This window comes from Emys orbicularis, chromosome 7 (genome assembly GCF_028017835.1).
Source record: "Emys orbicularis isolate rEmyOrb1 chromosome 7, rEmyOrb1.hap1, whole genome shotgun sequence".
NCBI lineage: Eukaryota > Metazoa > Chordata > Testudines > Emydidae > Emys > Emys orbicularis.
This window is the reverse complement of record NC_088689.1, coordinates 40,620,914-40,643,837: the sequence shown is the minus strand read 5'-3', so window position 1 is coordinate 40,643,837 and position 22,924 is coordinate 40,620,914. Positions and strand designations below refer to the sequence as shown.

Sequence of the window (22,924 nt, the reverse complement as noted above, 5' to 3'; positions counted from 1 at the left end):
TGTTTGTACCGTTAGCTAACTACTGTAAAGTGCTTTGAATAAAAGCGCTATATAAAAAACAATAATAATTAACTTTTTTTGCTCTACAAATAAAAGCACACAACTCAAATTTTCATATCAGTAGTCTTACCTTTCTAATGTGATGGATGTGCCCCCTCTCCCCTGCTGCAGCATCCCCCAAGCTGAGGCTGGGAAGGAGGGCGGGGTCTCTCCCCGGCAGCCGCAGCCCTGGAGCTGGGGAAAGTTGCCTCTTTCTCTGGCCGCTGCAGCCCTGCACATTCCAAATTCCTCCCTCCCTCTCTTCTCACCCCACTGCCCCCTCCCACCTACCCCCTTCTTCCTCCCAAGGCCACCACCTCACCTTACATGAGCGTCTTCTCCAGGGTCCAGGCACCTAATTAATGGAGCCACGCCTGCACGGCTCCACTAATTAGGTGGGTGGCCCTTCATTCTCTTGTGTGCGGCCACCTAGGTGCACACCTTAGAGGGAACTATCCGCGGACCACCTGAATGGAGCTAGTGGACCACTAGTGTCCACGGACCACAGTTTGAGAACCTCTGGTTTAGCCTATCTGGCATGTAAATATCTTGCATTGCTGGCTACAAAAGTGCCCTGCAAACACCTGTTCCCACTTTCAGGTGACATTGTAAATAAGAAGTGGGCAGCATTATCTCCTGTAAATGTAAATAAACCTGTTTGTCTTAGTGATTGGCTGAACAAGTAGTAGGACTGAGTGGACCTATAGGCTCTACAGCAGTGGTCCCCAACCTTTTTGTGGCCAGTAGCGCATTCGTGTTTTCAGAAGAGTGTGGCGGGCGCCAACAATTTTTCAAGGCTTATTTTGTATTTGTACATTAAATAATACGAAAAACATCATATTTAATATTACATAATATATGAATCCAGAGAGAAGCCAGAAAGAAGCCACGAGGACAGAGAACACCAGTGCCCGGCTTCTCTCCCCTGCTGGGCACTAGGCGGGCCCTGCGCCTGCCGGGGACAGAGAACACCAGCGCCTGCAGCCCCGGAGTTCTCTGTCCCCGGCAGGCGCGGGGCCACGGCTTCTCTCCGGCTTAAGCCGCGGCCCTGCGCCTGCCTGGGACCGAGAACACTGGCGCCCGCAGCCTGCAGCCCCAGAGTTCTCTGTCCCCGTCAGGCGCAGGGCCGCGGCTTCTCTCCCCTGCTGGGCACTAGGCGGGCGCACATAAATGCCCGGTGGGCGCCATGGCCCGCGTTGGGGACCACTGCTCTACAGTTTACATTGTTTTGTTTTTGAGTGCAGTTATGTAACAACAACAAAAAATCTACATTTGAAAGTTGCAATTCCATGATACAGAGATTGCACTACAGTACTTGCATGAGGTGAATTGAAAAATACTATTTATTTTGTTTCTTTTTTACAGTGCAAATATTTGTAATCAAAATAATAATCTAAAGTGAGAACTGTCCACTTTGTATTGTTGTAATTGAAATCAATATATTTGAAAATATAGAAAAATATCCAAAAATATTTATAATACATTTCAATTTGTATTCTATTATTTTTTAATAGTGCAATTAATTTTTTTAATCAAGTTAATTAGTTTTGAGTTAATCGCTTGAGTTAACTGCGATTAATTGACACCCTTAGTTCCTAGTCTTAAAATTCCTTATCAGCATCACTCTGGAAGAAATCTAGATGGCTTTATTGTGCTTGGAGGAAGGGAGCAGCTAACTTTCACAACTATCCTGCTGCCCAAAATCTTGAAGTTGAGCACAGGAGATTGATTGGATGCACAGTGGGAAGGGATGAACCTTTTCAGGGGAGATGAGCAGTCTTTTCAGTCTAGGATTGGTCCCGCTGAACTTTTATTGCTATACTCTCTATACTAACCAACTAGGGGTCTAAAAAGAAAAAAAAAGACCTTAATCAAGGTTCAAACTGAGCTAGGGTGACCAGATGTCCAGATTTTATAGGGACAGTCCCGATTTTTGGGTCTTTTTCTTATATAGGCTCCCATTACTCCCCCCCCCATCCCTGTCCCGATTTTTCACACTTGCTGTCTGGTCACTCTAAACTGAGCTGCTATATACCATTACTTTTCACTGGAATAAGGTACTGTCACTATGCTCTAGGTATTATATTTCTTGCAATAACTCCCTGTCTCTTGCACTGTTCGGATTCCCCTGGGCTTCCTGCCTTTTCTACTCTCTTACTGAACCAATGCCTCAGCATGATGTTACGTGGCATATTTTTCTCCAGGAGGTGCCAATTGTCATGTGAGACATAATACAGCTGACTTGATTACTTATCTAATTACAACGAGGTAAGCTGCTGTGCCAAAGTGCAGATCTGGTGGTTGCAATTGCAGGAGTGAATAAATCTTACAAAAGGAGAGAAATGGGGAAAAGAAACTGCAGTAATTACAGCATGACAGGAAGAGCTGATAATTCCCCTGGGGGAGGAGAGAAGAAAGTGAGGGTCTACACACTGAGGCATCACAGTGATGTAGTGGCAGTCTTTCCCTTGAAGACATGGCCTTGTCAGTCTACATGTAGAAACAATAGATAGCAGACTTTGTCTACCATAAGGAATTTTAGAGAGAAGAAAAACCCCATCATTGTGCTACCACTGAATTTAGCTGGCAGCCTGAGTCTGGTTTTACAACACTCAATTCAATCTGTAGAGGAGCAGGTTTACTTAAATTCATATTAGAAATAGATCTTCCCCCTGTCCACAAGAGCTTTGTTTACCATTGGGCTCCTTTGGAAGCCAATGGTAGCACCGGTGCTGTCTTCTCCCTCACCCACCTAAAACTGCCTAGTTTGGAGGAAGCCTGAAAGCTCTTGTGACAGCGTTAAGCTCTAATCCTGCCAACGCTCTGTGGGTGCTTGAGGGTGTCAACAAGGGTGTGGACCAAGGGGATCCAGTCGATATAGTGTACTTAGATTTTCAGAAAGTCTTTGACAAGGTCCCTCACCAAAGGCTCTTACGCAAAGTAAGCTGCCATGGGATAAGAGGGAAGGTGCTCTCATGGATTGGTAACTGGTTAAAAGATAGGAAACAAAGGGTAGGTATAAATGGTCAGTTTTCAGAATGGAGAGAGGTAAATAGTGGTGTCCCCCAGGGGTCTGTTCTGGGACCAGTCCTATTCAATATATTCATAAATGATCTGGAAAAAGGGGTAAACAGTGAGGTGGCAAAATTTGCAGATGCTACAAAATTACTAAAGATAGTTAAGACCCAGGCAGACCATGAAGAGCTACAAAAGGATCTCTCAAAACTGGGTGACTGGGCAACAAAAAGGCAGATGAAATTTAATGTTGAATTAGAAAGCATAATCCCAGCTGTACATATAAAATGATGGGGTCTAAATTAGCTGTTACCACTCAAGAAAGAGATCTTGGAGTCAGTGTGGATAGTTCTCTGAAAACATCCATTCAATATGCAGCGGCAGTCAAAAAAGCAAACAGAAAGCTGGGAATAATTAAGAAAGGGATCGATAATAGGACAGAAAATATCATGTTGCCTCTATATAAATCCATGGTACACCCACATCTTGAATACTGTGTGCAGATGTGGTCGCTCCATCTCAAAAAAGATATATTGGAATTGGAAAAAGTTCAGAAAAGGGCAGCAAAAATGATTAGGGGTATGGAACGGCTTCCATATGAGGAGAGATTAATAAGACTGTGACTTTTCAGCTTGGAAAAGAGAAGACTAAGGGGAGATATGATTGAGGTCTACAAAATCATGACCAGTGTAGAGAAAGTAGATAAGGAAGTGTTGTTTATTACTTCTCATAACACAAGAACTAGGGGGTCACCAAATGAAATTAATAAGCAGCAGGTTTAAAACAAATAAAACGAAGTATTTCTTCACACAATGCACAACCTGTGGAACTCCTTGCTAGAGAATGTTGTGAAGGCCAAGACCATAATAGGGTCCAAAAAAGAACTAGATAAATTCATGGAGGATAGGTCCATCAATGGTTATTAGCCAGGATGGGCAGGAATGGTGTCCCTAGCCTCTGTTTGCCAAAAGTTGGGAATGAGCGACGGGATGGATCACTTGATGATTACCTGTTCTGTTCATTCCCTCTGGGGCACCTGGAATTGGCCACTGTCGGAAGACAGGATACTGGGCTAGATGGACCTTTGGTCTGACCCAGTAGGGCCATGTGTATGTTCTTATGCTTAACTTTGGGAGCACAAGCCCCGTGGTCATAAAGCTCAGTTCAGGTGTGTTTCCAGGATGCCACCCCTGCAGCCCTCGCCTTGGCGCCGGGGGAGGTTTTCTCTGCAATCCGGAAAGCTCGCACAGCTTTTGCAGAAGGTGGGTGCTGGGTAACACCTGGCTCGGAGCGAGCAACTCCACTGCAGGACCCGGGTCCGTCCAGCCTATGAGCCGCAAGGGAGCTTGCCCCTCCCAGGAGAAGGAACCAGCAGAAAATGCCCCTCTTGGAGACGGGCTGCAGTAGGCTGCGTTTTGTCCGTAGGGTTCAACGCGTGGGTCCCCTACAGCCTTGGGACAGGCAACGCGAAGCAATTACAGGCTCCGGCCGCCGCTCCCTGCCCCGGAGCTTGCACGCAGGGGGCCGGGCCAGCCCCGCGCGGGGGCGCTGGAGGAGGAGGAGCCGGGCCGGAGCAGGGAAGTATCGCGGTGCTGCCGCCGCCAGTCGCTCTCCGAGCGCGGAGGGAGGGAGCCGGGCTCCCGAGCGGTGCGCGGGGCGATGGGGTCGCGGGCCCGCCCCACTCCTCCCTGGGCAGCCGGCAGCTGGTGAAGCCCGCAGGGCGCAGACCCGGAGCCCGGGACATGGCAACCGAGCCCCCGCGCCGAGCGCTGCCTCCGGGGCGTCCGGACAGCGGGCAGCGCCGCGCTGGGGACGGGGAGGAGGCCGAGCCGCTGCGGGGCTCCGCGCTCGAACCGTCCAGCCCCTCAGTCGCGGTAGGCGGGGGCAGGCAGGGGCTGCTGAACGGCTGCGTCCCGCTCTCCCACCAAGTGGCCGGGCACATGTACGGCAAGGATAAAGGGGGTGAGTGCGGCCGAGGGCAGCGAGCAGGGCGTGGAGCCCGCCCCTACCTAGTCGGGGAGCTGACCCTGGGGTGAGGGGAACACACCGGGCCCTGGCTGGCTTCCTTCTTCTCCTTGGAAGGTGGGGTCTGGTTTCCTCTCCTGCGCCATCCCCTGGTGTGCTTTGAACCTGGGTCCGGTGCCCGTCCCTCCCTCGCCCCATTACGTTTAATCCTCCTTTTAATTTCCTTTGGGAGTGGATGCGCTGATCTTTACTTTGCTATGATTTGAGCCTCCCCGTATGGTGTCTTTGTGTTCCCCTTTTGCTTGTTGGGCTGTGTGAACCCTATGTGGGGTATGGATCTGTTTCCTAGCCATATATAGGGATTCCTACTAAGGAAGAAGTTGTGTGAAAGGGGTGAAACCTGCATTACCACCCAAGGGGCCAATCTACCCAAGGGGCCAACAAATGTCAGTTTCTCAGTAGAGATTGTTTTTAACTAGAAGTTGTACAAAATTACAGGAGTGATTGCATTGGGATTCTCTAGAGCTTGAGGCTTGAGTGTTGGAGATTGTTTCCCAGTGCAGGTTTCACTGGGACAGCTGAGTAAGAGTTATAAGGAAAACATCAGAGTGAGGTGTAGCTGAATATAATGATGGTATTCATTATGAACGACTAAAGAGAGGTTTTGTTACCATGTAAAAAGTATCTTTGTCATTTGGAAAAATCTGTGGGGGGAGGAGGAGAAGCACCCATACTCTGAGTAAAAGAGGAAACAGTCAAATCTCAACAACCAAGGCTTTAATCACATTCATCACCCTACTTTAAACAAGTGTCTTTAAACAAGTCACCCTTTTGGTGATATGTTGGGAAAAGTTCTGGGCTAGGCAATACAACTGAGGTAATATTAACAGACCCAGCTCAGTAGGTACAAAAGGGTCTGTGGGAAATGTCAGTTGTACATGATTATATAAATGGAAATACAAGTGACTGCAGAGCCTTCCAGATATTAATTCTTTTAGCTATTAACTGAGAGGAAATTCCCATTTTTTTGCCTGGATGTGCATTTTAATGGATCCCTAATGTTCTGATATCCTCTTTTTAATTCTCCTCCTCCTTCTGGTTTCTGAGATACTTTTGGTGAATACTTTCCTCCCACAGTATGTGTAGTACTACAGCACTGAAGTTTTAGGTTGCTGGTTAGAAAAAGATATTAGTTGAACCAAAAAAAAAAAAAGTTTCAGTTAACTGTCTCATAAACTAGATATTAATCTATTCAGGGAAATTGCTAGTTCAACTGAAGATGTTTTGACTGTCCACTTAAAAGTAGGTTTCATTTAAATAAAATCTGTTTCTCTGCATTGAGCCTCTCTGTAATACAGTTAAATACCTTATCCATCATAGAAAGGTTTAGTTTGCTGGTGTGTTTTTGCAGGGTCCCTCCCCCAAAATATGCAAGCATATAAAAACAGTAGCTACTAGAGAAAAATTTGATAACTATTAAAAAGTTTTTTCCCCTCATATCTACATATACAAGCAGCCCACAAATTTGTTTGATTAATAAACATACATCTGGACCACAAATCTTACCCATTAGACACACTAATACAGAAAGTCCATGTCTAATATCTTGACCACGGTCTTTCTAAATAACATTGCATAAGCAACTGCAACATTATGTGGTATGGTTATACTCCAGTTTAAAATACTCATAATTTCTTCTTGTGCTCTGAATACCTGTCCTTCCTCTTTCAGAGGAAACACTTAGCCCAAGTCCACAAAAGTATTGAGGAACCTAGCTTTTATTAGTGTCAAGTATTAATAATGTCCATCCTTGTAAAGAACACAGAGAATATTTTATAACTGTTTTCTGACTTGTGTGTGTATGTTTAAAGGGTAAATTAGGGGCGTGATCTTTTTTTATTGAACACTTTCTGTATGATAGATGGGAGTGGTTGGCAAGTCTTATCTGGTAGTGGGCACAAAGTTATGAACAAACTGTAATGGCATTATGACTGTAAATATAAAATTTAATTTATATATTAATTTTGCAGCTTCTCAGCGTGAGTCTTTCTTTTCCATGGATGCAGTGAGCATTAGACTCACAAGGTCAATATATCTAAAATTGTCCCTACTAAAAATGTTTTATATGGTAAGAAAAAGTATGTTCCACGATCCAGCACATATGATGATTGTTTTCTGTAACATCTGGCAATAAAAACATGTGGCATTTGTTTGAGTGTAAGGGGATGAGTGATTACTTGATATCAGAGGGAACTGGTAGTGATCTACCAGTCAGGATGAAAATGTAGTCCTCAAGCTTCCTTGTTGGAGTCCAGGGAGATTGCAGTTTGAAGAATGTTTGTAAACATCTGTTTGTCTTCCTTATGCGTGGCAGATTGATGGGACTAATCTGTTGACAAGTTTCAAAGTGGGAAAAGAATTTGTCACCCTATTTCCAGAAGTGATAGTGGGCCATGTTCTTGGCTCATATTTGTAAAGTACTTTTGAGATTCTTTCAAAGGATCATGTCTTTGTTTTTCTACTTAAGAAATAAGCAAAAGGGGGTGTCTTCTAAAATAAATGTTCAGACTATTTATGTGAAAAATTGGTTTATTTATAATCCCATCAAGGGTATGTATTGGATGTAAAGTGAGAATATTTGTGCAATAACCAAATAAAGTAACTTTCTTGTTTTGGTCATCTGAGCATGCGTAAAGGTGCACACACACAGAGAAAGTTCCATTGTGTTTTCTATTGGTGGAAGTCAGCTGTTTGACTGCCAACCTGCTTTACTAATTGTTTATAAATGCATTGAGATGTAGATCTTTATTGTGCATGAAACTAAACTAAACCAAACCAAACCCACTGTGATGTTCCCCTCTGGTGTTATCTGGGCTGGTGATCTGCTAGGTCATTTCAATCCTTGACTCGGGGAGCCAACTTTACCCTCCTCTGCTGTGTGAACCCCCATTCCTGGGCTATTCACGCACAGCCTCTGGCATGTAATTTGCTCCTTGGATTGTGCAACCGAATGACACTAGCCAACATCTCTGGTCCCAGACACAACCCTAGGAACCTCCGTCTTGCAGTGTCCAGTTATGCCCGCTGGACAGTGCAAGCTTATATGAGTTTGTCAATTTAACAAAGAAATTGATATGTACCAGGCTTGTTATCCCAAGGGGAGTCTCAGACATGCTTCAAACCAAACGCATTGCTTCAGGTAGAATAAACAAACATATTTATTAACTACAAAGCTAAATTTTAAGTGATTATAAGTCAAAGCATAACAAGTCAGATTTGGTCACATGAAATAAAAGCAAAACACATTCTAAGCTGATCTTAACACTTTCCGTGCCCTTACAAACTTAGATGCTTCTCACCATAGGCTGGCTGATTGCTCTTCAAATCACCAATTTTAGTAGCCATAAGAATTCTACCATCCCCTGAGATGTCAGGGGCCACCCAGCTTTGTTTGTTTGTTTACCATGTCTCATAAAATTTGAAAGGCTAAACGTCAGAGTCAGAACTTATTCTAGGTACACTTTTTTAAACCAACAGCATATTGGTATGTCTGATAACTGCCACTCTATATTTTCTTCTGTTTTGTATAGAAGAATTTATCTGAAAAGTTAGGAATGAATAAATCCTAGAAAGAAACTTGTCAGCCCAAAGTGGAATTTTTCTTTTTGATCAGAATGACACTCTTCAGTTTCTGTTCTCTATTAACAAAAATTTAGTAGTGGAGAGGTAAAAATTTCCTTAAAGGCACAATGTTGTCCTGCCCTGTCCTTGTGATGAGGACAGTTTAATGCAGGCAGTGCAAGCTCTTGGTGAGCTGTAGTCACTTTGAATCTCTCCCTTTTTTCCCCATCTTCTGCCCAACCCGTATCTCTTGACTATGTGCCAAAACAATTAATTTAAGTAAATATAAGACGACTGAGCTGAGAGATTCAGTTAATTTCTTACACTGTTACTTTGCAACATTGCTATCAGCTAAGCCATAAGGCTGATCTTAGCAAAATAACGCATATGCAGGAAAAAGTGACTAAGCCTTTTAAAACCTACATTGCCTATTAATTTTTGTTATGGGCATTTGTTGGCTCTTGTTATAGTTAAGTTAAATAGCATGGAAACGTTTTCAAGCATAACCCCTATCCTCCATTTGTGTGTTCATAACTTGCTGAAACCTGAACGTACTCTCCACTAACTGAAAATAGAATTATTTTTGTCTGGCTTAACTCTTAGCAGGAATTGACTAGCTTTGAAAAATAACATATTATCAGTAACCCTATAAAAAGGAGAGTAGCTTTGTTCTTGTTTATATGCTATTCTATTCTATATAGGTTTTTACACCATGCTGTTCACCATTGTATCTGAGTGTGGTGTTCTTTCGCTCATCCTCTCCTCAGAGGGAGAAGTGAGTGGATGTTATGTTTTGCTAGCTGTTTTGTTAAATATACCTCTTGCTATGTTCATGTTAGAGAAGCGAGGTCAAAGAAATGCACCTTGACCTTAGAATGGAAAGTGGTGAGGTTTATGATAGTTCTTAGTTCCTGGGGGAGTTCATGCCACAGTCTTGGTCCACCCCTCGAGAAGGTTGTCTCTTACGCTGATGAGATTTACTTTTGTTGTTCAAGAGTTCCATTGCGCTAAAGGAGTGAATGCTGCTCGTAGAAGCAATGTTATTTAATGAACAAGTAGGTTTCTGACCAGGCCACAGCTGAACCGACCAAGTATGAGTCTTAAACAACACACACTGAGGTGAGAGTCCAGCGAAAACTCAAAGATTCGGGCAGCTTTCTTAGACTGATCTGTTGCCTGTGACACCATATGGGTGAAAAGTCTTCTGAAAGCCAGCAAAATTATCCCATGCAATACAATGATAAACTTCTTCCGAGACGTTCTGACCAATCGCAGGTTTTTCATTTTCCTTGGTGACTAGGTCAGCAGGGTATGCACTCTCAACAATTGCCTATCACAGGATTCAGTCCTAGCACCGATCTCGTTTAATATGTATACCAGTGACCTTCCCCAAACATCATAATGGAAATCTGTCTTTGCTCTGACTACACAGGCACAGGATTTACCTATTGTAGAACAAGTCCTAACCAAGGACCTTAAAAGCATTGAAGAATATTTCTTATATTGGCAGCTAAAACCAAAACCCATTAAGAGTGTCGTGTCAGTGTTTAATCTAAACAGTCAAGAGGCTAGGATGAAATTGCATGTGGACTTCTGTGGCCAGCAGATAAGACATGATCCCACCCTGAATTATCTTGGAGTGACATTTGACTGAATTATCACATACCACCAGTACCTGAAAAATACCCACGACAAAGTAAAGGTGCATGTAAATCTCATTTAGAAACTCAGGAATGATCGGGGAAGTGGATGCAAAAACTCTATGGGCCTCTTCACTAGCCCTTGTCTGCTCTACTGCAGAATACTGCTCGTCTGTCCGGATTGATGGCTCTCTCACATCACTTGTCAACACTCAACATCACCATGTGGATCACTATGGACACAGTATAATCAATTCCATAACCATGGCTTCCTGTACTGGTACACATCAACCCAACCCAAATTTGTCACAACATGGGAATCCTTCTGGAGTCCCATCATGATTGAGGGAACAAGGATCTTCCACTATATGAAGACTTAAATAACATACTGAGATTTCCAGTTCAATCCCAATTCAAGCCACTGGATTCCCCAGTTGGATCCTAGATGAGATGTTTGTTCGGGAGATTGGTGTCCTTCCACCTTGCTCATCATTAATCTTTGACAGCAAAATGCTGAGTCTTCAAGCTCTTGCACTCCAACTTTTGGCTTGGAGTGCAAGAGTTTGAAGACTCAGCATTTTGCTGTCAAAGATTAATGATGAGCAAGGTGGAAGGACACCAATCTCCCGAACAAACATCTCCTCTAGGATCCAACTGGGGAAACCAGTGGCTTTTCACTCCATGGAAAATATGGTCCACTTTGAACTGCATATGTATATCATGTGGCAGATGTCTACTTCCTCTGTACATGGAGACTGAGCCATGATCCTACTTGTGACTGTGGAAACGGACGTCAGACTATGGCACGTTTGAACCAGTGTCCCACATGATCTTATCCTGGTACTATCTCTGCCATCTACTCCACATCACCTGAGGCAATCAATTGGATTGCCAACCTAAACTTTGATATTTATGTTTTTAAGCCATATGAAAGAAGAGGAGGTGCAAAATTGTTGGCCAGTCTCTTTCCTGGAGCTTTAAACAGTCTTTTAGGTATCCTGGGCCCAGGATATGGAGCGCTTTGAAGATAAGGACCAAGACCTTAAACTTGATCCATAATTCTATGAGAAGGTAGTGTAGAGAGCATAGGACAGGTATGTAGCCTGTGTTGCTGAGGGGAGACACTGCATTGTTTTGTACTAGTTGGAGTTTGCTAAGTGCTGAAGGTTTTATACCCAGCTATATTGCATTGCTGTAGTCCAGCTGAGTGATGACTAAGGCGTGAATAAGTGAGGCCAGGTCTTCGTCTGCCAGGATGGGATGGAGACTCCTAGCCAACCTGAAATGGTAGAAAGTATTACTCGTGGCTGTTGTGATGTGAGAGCGGGGCATCAGTAATGAATCTAAGGGTACTCCTAGATGGAATTGAGCAATTTTGGATGTGAACCTTGAATCGCTGGAGACTGCACCCAGGCTGTGAACTCCTCAAAATACTTTCCTCTTCCCCACCAGAATCACTTCTGTTTTGCTTGGGTTCAGCTTTAGCTAGTTGATCTCATCCAGGCACCCGGGCCTGGTGGTGGTGGCATGGTCATATGTGGTGAAGGATAGGTAGAGCTGTGTGTCATCTGCATATCACTAGCATGTGAGTCCACGTTATCTGACCAGCTTGCCTAGTTTGTGGTTGCATGTAGATGTTGAAAAGGATCCTTGTGGAACTGCATAATTGAGGGGTGGAGATGGAATTTCCCATCACTATTGTTTGGGTATATCCATCCAGGCGTTACTCAAACCATTAAACAATATTACCTCATCCACCTTGTCTCTCAAACCAGTATACTGCATTAACACTGGACTCCTTCCTCCTCTCTCAGATGAGACCACAGTATCTCATGATCAACAGGGTCAAATGCCGCTCAGAGGTCAGGAGGATAAGAATGGATGTCTGTATTCTATCCATTGACAGCAGGAGAACATCCGTCAGTGTCACTAAAGCAGTTTTAGGCCGAGTCTACACTACAAACTTATACTGGTATATAAATATTCCTCAGTGGTATGAAAATTAACCATCCTAGAGCAACATAGTTTTACTGACCTAATTCCGCCGTGTAGACAATGCTATATCGATGGGAGAGCTGCTTCTTCCTTTTGAGGTGGATTAACTACACCGATGGGAGAAGCCCGTAGTTTTGTGTCCTGACTTACAACCCAGTTGTGCTGGGTCTAGAATGTTGGCTTGTAGTTGGCCTTTGGTTAGCTTGCTCAGGAATGACAGGTTTGACAGTGGGTGATAGTTGGCTAGGACTGAAGTATCTAGGGTGGGTTTCTTTATTGTTCGTTGGACAATTACATGTTTGAAAGAAAAAGGGAAGCTTCCTTTTTTGAATGGGGCACAGGCTATTTTGGTCAGGAGTAGTGCTTGTTATTTATTTCTCTCTTTCATAAGCCAAGAAAGGCCTGGGTTGGATTTATGTCTTGGGTTGGGTCTTCTTTAAGGTGTCTGGAACCACTTGATGAGTGAATACATTGAACTCAGGGAATGCAAGTGGGCTGTTGGTTGGGGGATGCAGGCATAGTGGATCCATGTTGTTTGAGAAGGCATCCTGAATGTGCATGATCTTTTCAGTAAAATAGGATGATAGCTCTTTGATGCAGTTGTAGACACTCAGGCCATGTCTACACTACCAGCTAAATCGGCACCATTGCGATCAATGCAGCAATGTCGATTTAGCAGGTCTGGTGAAGACACGCTAAGTCAGTGGCAGAGTGCTCTCCCATTGACGTCTGTACTCCACCTTCCTGAGAGGTGGAAGCTATGTCGATGGGAGAGCGTCTCCTGTCAACAGTGCGGTGTAGACACCGCTGTAAGTCAACTTAAGTTATGTCAACTTCAGTTACTAGCGTGACTTAGAGTGTTAGTATAGACCAGCCCACAGAATTAAATGATTTATCACTTTGGATAGCTTCTTGGGGTGGGATTTGGCAACCTCAATGGAGGCTGATAGGAAGGTTCTCTTGGCCTGTAATACAGGCTCAGCATAGGCTTTGAGGAATTTTTGTTTCACTCTGTCTGAATCAGCCTTTGTTTTCTGCCCTCTGCACTTAAGTTTCTGCTCATCTCTCTCCATCCAACAGAGGGTGTCAGAAAACCAAGGAGATCTGTATGGGCAATGGGAAGGAAGGAGCCATTTTTTGGAGTAGCATGAAAATGGCTGAGGCCCGTATAAAATGGTAATGATTCACCAGGTCCTCGACTTCTTGTCCTGTGGGTAGGGTACTGTTATCCTTTAGCAGGTTTTGGAATTTGTTTGGAACACAAAATTCAAGAGAGAGACGTACACTGCTGATGTAGGGTTTTTTTTTTTTTTTTTTTTTTTTTTTTTTTTTTACACCAGTATTTTAACTAACTTGTCAAGCCACAGTCCTGTAATGCTCCTTGGCAAAATATAACCAAAAAACCCCCTAAATTGCTAAAAATAGGTAGAAATTACGGAAAAATTTAAGGCTTTTGAGAGGAAAATATTTGATTTATAAAGTTTTAGAGGGAGCTGGGATAAACAATTATATTTGTGAATATGTCATTCCAGCATGATGCATCAATATGTATTGCTGTAACAAATCTCTTTGATCTAAAGTGTGCTCTTGTTTTCTTGTGTTCGTGACAAAGTAGGTGTTTGGGATTTAGCTCAGAAATCATAGGGTCAGAAATTTGAGAACTGTTAACTTGTTAAAGACCTATTCAGATAATGGAAAAAATGAAGTTCGATTTCTTTTGATTAGTAAAGGTGAGAGGGTTAATATAGAACTTATCAGATTGTCTGTTTTCAACATTATGCCTATTGCAGGATTTGTATCTTTTAGCGTGGCTGCCAGTTGCATAACAATAATTAGTACAAAATGTTGATGTCTTATTTGTCATAAAACAAAAATCCATTTATAAATTTGAAAACTATTTTGATTAGCAAATATATAACAATTCATTCTTATTAGTCCTATATGGTTATCAAAATGTCCCATAATTGAATGTAATTTCTGCTTTGGTTTTTTTTAAAGCTGTTTAGCTGATATGCTTACAAGTATCAGGGTATGGCAAAATATATTGTACAAGCTAGAATGCCTTTAGTGAAAACTTGATAGATAGTGGAACAAACATGTTCTTGAAACTCTCATTACAGTGAGCAAATACTTCTTGTACTGCCATAAAGGGCCCAATCTGGTCGCATTCCACATGGTCGCACAATAATCATTGTCTTCCGATTTTCCTGTGCAGAACAGCTATGGGATCAGTAGATTCCTGTAAAAGTGACAGGAACAATAAAACTATTTGGTTTCAGAAATATTTTGTCTACAAAAGGACCAGTACTCCTGGCATACTATTAAAATAGTCACTTTGTAAAGAATCATTTTTTTATGATTAATGCCCGAACACTACATAGTGTATTAGTTAAAGTTTCTACACACACAATATACCTAACAAAACTTCATAAGAAAGGAAATGGAAAAAAAATAAGACATTACTACCCTCAGCACATCAGCACTAGTGCAATTTAGTGCAGTACAACCTCAACTTTTCCCTCGTCTTCCAGACCCTTTTTCTCAAGCTTCTTCTCACTGGACCTTTCTTCTGACCAGACCTTTCTGCGTCTTTCCTTCCAGCACAGTACTATAAAATCACTTGCACTGGGAGTTGTGGAAGGAAAGAGGCAGAAAGGTCTTCCATCCCTACTTGTGTAGAGTTAAGATTTCAGTTTTTTTCCTATAAAAATAATTTTGTAACTTAACATACTTTCTACAAGAACTCTTCTCCTCTCCTTTTCCCTAATCCCTGCTAAGGGCTTGATGTTTGGGGCTATGTTTGCTAGTTTCCGCTGTTCTTTGTAAAGAACAGTAGGAGTAGTTTACACTGAGCAGTTGGGCTACCTCTTGTTTAATATTTACTAGCTTTAAATGATTGCATTCTTTAGAATTAAACTATAAATGAACTGTTTGTTTTTCTAGGTATACTGCAGCATCCAGATGGCACAGTCTTGAAGCAATTGCAGCCACCGCCTCGGGGTCCCAGAGAACAAGAGTTCTACAACAAGGTAAGAGTTCTTCAGTAAGGAAGTGGCCTGTCTTCTTGAAGGGGGAATGTTGTCTGATTCACTTAACGTTCCCTACCGATCACTGCCTGAAAAAGTTACAGTGCAGTGTCCAGGTTAAAGTGGTAAGTAATGCACCATCCATGTACAATGTAGAGACTTAGATTCAAATCCTGCTTTCCCAGTGTTGCAGGTTTGAGTGATGTTGCATTGGCAGAGTTGTCAGGACATTTGTGTGTTGCCTGGATCTTGCTGTTAGTAGAGTTTCTGCTCTTTGAGTCCCAGATGCACTGTCCAGATAGGGCTTTGGGATCATGTACCTGTTCCATGGGCAACCATTCCACATATAACACTTGAAAAACAAACAAACAAAAAAACCTACCACCACAAACACTTATTTTCTCTCATTGCAAAACCACTATGTGTACTTCAGCTTCTTATTCCATCCCAGTTTCTATATAATGTCTCAAAATCCTATGTTTAGAAATGTAGTGTATATGGCCCATCCCTCCAGTTTTGGTTCATTGTTGAGAGAATAATTCCATTCTCCACTGTATTAACAAACAAACAAACAAAACTTCCCTTCTAACTGGGTGAAATTCCCAGTCTATTCTGAATGGACTATGATGAAATTTATATACAGTCCAAATTTATTGCTTTCTTGGGTTTGCTTTATTGGCACCTCAGATAAGTGTAACAAACATAGGCCGATGTTTAAGTCTCCTGGCCAAGGTTTTGCTATGTCTAGGGCTTTCCCTGGAGGACTTCCTTTTTACCTTCTTCTCTCTACCTCAGTTAGTTGCTCCAACATGCATAGGTTGGAGCAAATTGGACAAGAGAACATGGAAATCTTCATATGGGATCAAACCAGTAGTCCATCTAGTCCAGTATCCTGTTTTTCAAAGTGGCCAATACCATAAATTTCAGGAGAAGGTTCAAGAAACCCTGTAGTGCACACCTTGCTATTAACCTTTTCCATGTTGAAATAAACCATTTATTCCTAGTGTGACAGGTTGGACCCCCCTTTCTGGGGTACCACCTGATGTGCTGGGGTCCCACTGAGCCCACCTGTCCCACCACCTGGATTTCGCGCCCCCCCTCTCCCCCCGTGCTGCTATGTCAGGCTCTCGAGCCCCTGTCCAGCACACACAGAGGTAGCAACACACCCAGCTGCGGAATCACACAGAGTCTGCGATTAGCTCTCTGTGGGAGGGCTGAGCTAGGGGAATGCCCAGCTCTCCTGAGCACACACCCTCTGGAGCGTAAACCCAAAATTATATTGTCTTGCGCTGTATAGAGAGAGCTGTACAGCATAAGCTCATAAAAATTGCCCCCTCCCTGAATGTGGAGGGATATATGCACAGCTTTTTGCCCCCAAGATATGGGTTTTGAAATAAAACTGCGTTTTGAAATAAAAAATAAGTTTATTGACTACAAAAGATAAATTTTAAGTGATTATAAGGGATAGCAAACAGAACAAAGCAGATTACTGAGCAAATAAAACAAAACACGCAACCTAAGCTTAATTTACTAAAGAAACACGTTACAAATAGTAATTTCTCACCCTAAATGTTGTTTTAGGCAGGTTACAGAGTTTCTGCAGCTTAGAGTTTCAGTTATTTCTCTTCACAGGCTAGACCCCTGTCTCAGCCTGGACTCAGCCCTTGCTTTTCCCCAGCTTAGTTCCTTTGTTTCTTCAGGTGCTTTCAGCAGTCTTCCTTCTTGGGCAGGGAGGCAATAGAGAAGAGCCTTGATTGACTCACTTCCTAGCCTTAAGTAGGATTTACGTAAGGCGGGAATCCTTTGTTTCCAGTGGGAAAATACCAGCAGTGTCCAAGGTGGTACTCCATACCAGCTGACATCCTCACATGACCCTGCAGTGTCAAAGCAACAACCCAGGAATCTTCTCAGGAAGGTGGGCGATTTAGTATCTTCAAATTCTATTGTCCTTCTTAAATGGCCCATTCAGGCTGATTGCCTACTGTCTGGTGGGCATTCCCCCAAGTACACGCACAGTTGTACAGTAACTCCTCACTTAATGTTGTAGTTATGTTCCTGAAAAATGCGACTTTAAGTGAAACGATGTTAAGCTAATCCAATTTCCCCATACGAATTAATGTAAATGGGGGGGGGGGGGGTTAGGTTCCAGGGAAGCTTCCCCTACTCTGCAAGCACCAGTGGCAGGGGGCTCAACCGTCACCCTGCCCACCCCATCCCTTCCCCCAAGCCCCCACCCTTGATCCGCCTCTTCTCCCTACCCCACCTCCTCCCCCTTTACTTCCCACGCTGCATCCTGGCTTCTCCTCCTCTCTTTCCCCCCCCCTTCTAAATGCTGCAAGCCAGCTGATTGCTGCTGGCAGGAGGGAGGCGCGCCAAGTCCTCGCTCCTCCCCCTTCCCTCCTGCCCGGGGCAATCAGCTGGCTTGTGGCATTTAACTCTTTCTATGTTTTGGACTTTAAAGTTAAAGATTTTTCTAAACTAGTGAGGTCTCCAGAATATTTTCTGTTTTGGGATTGTGTGTGTTGATACAAAATTGACTGCAATAAACAACACACTGCAAGTGAAAACAATATTTACATATTAGTGTAACTTGATAATTGACATTATGAGACTATGTTAAACAAAATCACAACTCCTCTTGAGTTACAAGAGGCTCAGCAGGAGCCATCTAAACCTAAATGTAAATATTTCCCTCAAGTTTCACAAAGGCTATGAAGGACGTAATCCAGGCTAAGTAGTAATTCCCCAGCAAGAATAGGAGGCTGAATCCAGGTGTCTTGAAGAATGATAAAATACCAAAGGATAATCTCTGCTGGGCAAGTTCCTAGACCCTGATATGAGATGTGCCATCACCACCCAAACCCTCAATTCTTCCTTGAAAATCCAGGGGATGGAAACATTCAGATATCTGAGGAAAAACTTTAAAGTATTAATTTCCATCATGCAGGATTTGTTTGTCTGTCTATTTTCATAAACCCACATGAAAGAAGCTTGAGGACAAAACTAAGGACAAAAAGAGATCCTGAGTAGCATCACTTCTTTGTGATGCCACCATGGATGGAGTTGTTCTTTCAGGGCATTCCATGGCTACTAGTGTGGTTTTAATTAAGAACCCCAGGAAGAGGATTCACCTGCTTAACAAATCCTGGTATTGACCAAGATTTGGGGGAGCAAGCTATTTGGGAGAAACCCTGGAAGAAGCACTAATTGAAAAGGAAAAGCATGTGTTACTAGTCTCCAACTACTCAAGCTAAAAGTAGAGAGTGGATGGTGTTCTAGATAGAATACATTCTTTTGTTTGTGTGGGCAGAGTCACTATAAGAGAGAGCAAGAATAGAGCAAGAACAGATAATGGAGAGGGAGGAAGTAGGGGAGGCATGTCCAGATACAGTGACTTGAATGCCACCTTCATCTTAATTTGTCCATTAATATACCACCTGGTGTGTTCTGTTCCCTGTTTCTCCAAATCAAATTGTCTGGCTTTCCTGAAATCGAAGGACTTCATTTCTGTTGGCAGTTGTCTGAAAATGACCGATAATATAGCAGCTGTTCAGTGTTTTCCCCAGGAATTGAAATGGGGGTGGTGGTGTTCGAATTTACAGGGGGCGGGGTCATGGCTGATGAGGGGTGCGACCGTCAGGTGGGCTGTATGGCACCATAGTAAAAACTGAAAAATGTTTCATGACCATTTTATTAGATTTAACTCATGTTTTAAAATCATCACAAATTAAAGTTGGCTACTCAAGCCTTCTATGAAGCACTACATCTACATCCTTCTTGGTTTCTTGTTATAATTTTGCACAACTCTGTTAATGAACTTCTTGAATGCAATGCGTTCATCTTTGATGGCTTCTCTTGTGTCCATTCCTTCAATTGATATGCTCAATAGTTCATTCACATTATCAGGCAGAAGGTGACTTCTTTCGGAACACAAAATTCTATTCAATGATGAAAAAGAACGCTCAACTGTAGCTGTTGTGATTTGGAGTAGCAAGAGTTGAATTCCTACTACTTTCATCCCAGGAAACATAGCACAAAGATCGGGTTGAGCCACTAGTGATGATTAAAAAAAAGAAGTTGAAGTCAAATCTTCATTCATTCATTCATCCTATGATATTCCACTCTGTGTTCAAATTCTCTATTCTATCCTGAGCACATGGCAGCCCCATTGCTGGTAGTGCCTCACTCCACTCACCTGTCGGTGTTTTATAGGACAGGGATCTGTAAAAGCTACGTAGAGGTTGAGTAGAATCTAGAAGTTGCTGTTGTAGATTTTTAAGAATCAAGTCTGTGTACTTTTTCAGTTGTCTTAACAAACACTTCTTGTCCTCTTCACTTATGAAGGCATTTATATTGAATCTTTTAGTCAACTTCTGGACTGAAGTCTTTGCTTCTTCCAGTACTTTTTAAATGGATAGTTCTCTGATTGATTCAAATGTAGCTTCTATTGCTGGACAAAGATCTACTACTGTTGTAGCAGATGCCTGGATGGCATTGTTTAATGACCCAAGTGGTTTCAACAGTAGACTTACAAGAGAGAGAATGGCAATAGTCTTCTCTGAACGTAGTAGCAAAAGTAATCCACCAGCCTCACTACTTAGATCCATCCCATCTTGGTAGATGCTTTCCAAAGCCAGTAATAATGGCTGGAGTAATTTTAAGACAACAGCCAAGGATCGCTTATGAGAGAGCCAGCGGGTTTTCCCAGGTTGGACTAATTTGAACTTCAGTCCCAGTATATCTTCTATATTTTCCAAGATATTCAGTCTTTTTGGACTCTTGCTGAAAAAAGAATATAATGAAGACATTAAATTTATAGCTTTTTTTAATGTCTTTTGAAGAGTCTGGAGATGGCCTCTGCAGTGTGTGTATAGGAGAGATTAGAGTTACACTTTTCTCCGAGCAAAGCTTGTACTCCACCATGTCTTCCAGAAAAGTTTGCAGCTCCATCAAACGCACAAGCAGCCATCTGGGGTCCAATTGACAAGCATTTAACTCTTCTAAGATGTGGGTTGTCACAGATGCAGCCGATGTGTCTTCTATAACTTGAACATCTAGAAATGCATCTACTGGCCTGCCACTGACATAAAGATAACGTACATAATGACTTGATGCCCATTTGCACTGGTACATTCATCAGCCATGTATGCAAATTTTTTGAATCTGGTGAGAGAGTTCTTCACTTTTTTTCAACTTTTGAGTCTTTCACTGTTGCATCACATGCTTCTAGCCAGTCAGTTGAGTTTCTTGCAGAAAGATAGTGAGCATTTGCCAGTCTTGTTCGGAAACAGTGTTCAACTTCAGGATGAATAAGTGAAAATGCACTTAATATTGGCCTCCAGTTTGTAGTGTGTGGTATCTCTTGCTTAAATAGAAAGTATGATGCCACAGCCATGTTTGTTCGCATGAACTGTGTTGTGTCTCCAGCATTCTTAACAGCCTCATTAAGTACTTCTAAAATTGGCTGTGAAAGTGGGCTTATAAGGTTTTCTGCATGTTGATGCACTCCAGAGGCATGATGTTTTGCAGCCTTTTCACATAGTTTGTCAACATTGGCTTTGCTGATTGGTCTGACAAACCAAGCTCCTCCACTTTTACTAATTATAGCATTGGAAATCTTTCCTTCTTCGTAAGCTTTTTTGCAAGAGGTGCACCAGTAGCCAGCTTTTGTAACTTCAGTAAATGGGAACACTTTGACAAACATTGGGAACTGCCTTTAGGTTTTGGAGACACTGTTTCTTCAGTAGGTAGCTGTATTTGTGCTTTGGGATGGTTGGATGTAGATACACCACTTGAACTTTCAAATGACATGTTCTTGATGTGTTCTTCACCTTGGTTTTTGAGGTCTTTGAGTGGAAAAATTGTTGCATTGTGTTTTCTCTTTCACTTTGACCTGCAACGTATAAAAGAGAGATGAATAAATTAAATGTTTTGTTAGGATAATGCACATTTAACATAAGGATAATGCAAATTACACCAAAACACATAACAGTTCTAGATTTCTAAAACAAATATAATTTTTTTTAAAAAATATTTAATTTAAATTGACTTTTTTGAAAAGTAAGCCATCATGGGATAAGAGGGAAAGTTCTCTCATCAATCAGTAACTGGTTAAAAGATGGGGAAACAAAGGGTAGGAATAAATTATCAGTTTTCAGAATGGAGAGAGATAAATAGTGGTATCCCTGAGCGGTCGGTACTGGGACCATTACTGTTCAACATATTCATAAATGATCTGGAAAAATGGGTAAACAGTGAGGTGGCAAAATTTGCAGATGATACAAAACTATTCAAGATAGTTAAGTCCAAAGCAGACTGCGAAGAGTTACAAAGGGATGTCACAAAACTGGGTGACTGGGCAACAAAATGGCAGATGAAATTCAATGTTGATAAATGCAAAGTAATGCACATTGGAAAACATAATCTCAACTATACATACAAAATGATGGGGTCTAAATTAGCTGTTAATGCTCAAGAAAGAGATGTTGGAGTCGTGGATGGTTCTCTGAAAATATCCACTTAATGTGCAGCGGCAGTCAAAAAAGCAAACAGAATGTTGAGAATCATTAAGAAAGGAATAGATAATAAGACAGAAGATATCATATTGTCTCTATAAATCCATGGTACGTGCACACCTTGAATACTGTGTGCAGATCTGGTCACCCCATCCCAAAAAAGATATATTGGAATTGGAAAAGGTACAGAGATGGGCAACTAAAATTATTAGGGGTATGAAGCAAGAGGAGAGATTAAAATGACTGGAAATTTTCAGCTTAGAAAAGAGACTAAGAGGGGATATGATAGAGGTCTATAAAATCTTGACTGGTGTGAAGAAATTTAATAAGGAAATGTTATTTAATCGTTCACAAAACACAAGAACTAGCAGTCACCTAATGAAATTAATAGGCAACAGGTTTAAAAAGGGGAAAAAAAAAAAAAAAAAAAAGGAAGTACTTCTTCACACAACATAAAGTCAACCCGTGGAACTCTTTGCCAGGGGATGCTGTGAAGACCAAAACTATAACAGGATTAAAAAAAAAACTAGATAAATTCCTGGAGAATAGGTCCATTAGTGGCTATTAGCCAGGATGGGGAGGGATGCAACACCATGCTCTGAGTGTCCCTAGCCTGTTTGTCAGAAGCTGGGAATGGGCAACGGGATGGATCACTTGATGATTACCTGTTCTGTTCATTCCCTCTGAAGCACCTGGCCTTGACCACTATTGGAAGACAGGATACTGGGCTATATAGACCATTGGTCTGACCCAGTATGGCCATTCTAATGTAAAAATTAATTATAATAATAAAAATGTTTAGTACAGAAACTCCCCAACATAATGACCTCTCAAGATAGCAACGATGTGAGTTAACCTTGGCAAATAATGCATTTTAAAAATCTTGGCCTACTAGGAAACGTATTTATATAAGTTTCCGTTCCCAGTAACAAATCTAGCATTCAGGAGCAAAGTCACTAAAATGTAGTCCAACAAACAAATGTTTATTTAACGTGCCCCTCACTTTTCCCTCTACCGCACCCCACTCCCCAATGTTGTCATTGGTCAGTGGAGACTCAGAGTTTAGAGGCTCTTTCACATGAGTTCACCTCCTAGGTGGGGGGCAAGA

General features: G+C 42.2%; 1 protein-coding gene across 1 annotated transcript in view; it reads left to right on the top strand.

The window, feature by feature from the left end:
• Positions 1-4,948: 4,948 nt before the first annotated feature.
• IPMK (inositol polyphosphate multikinase) overlaps positions 4,949-22,924 on the top strand; it is an 80,571-nt gene continuing 62,595 nt past the window's right edge. Inside the window, exons 1-2 of the mRNA XM_065407803.1 lie at positions 4,949-5,016; positions 15,219-15,304. Of these exons, the coding sequence (XP_065263875.1) occupies positions 4,995-5,016; positions 15,219-15,304 (108 nt within the window). The 5' untranslated portion in view covers positions 4,949-4,994. The remainder of the gene's footprint in view (positions 5,017-15,218; positions 15,305-22,924) is intronic.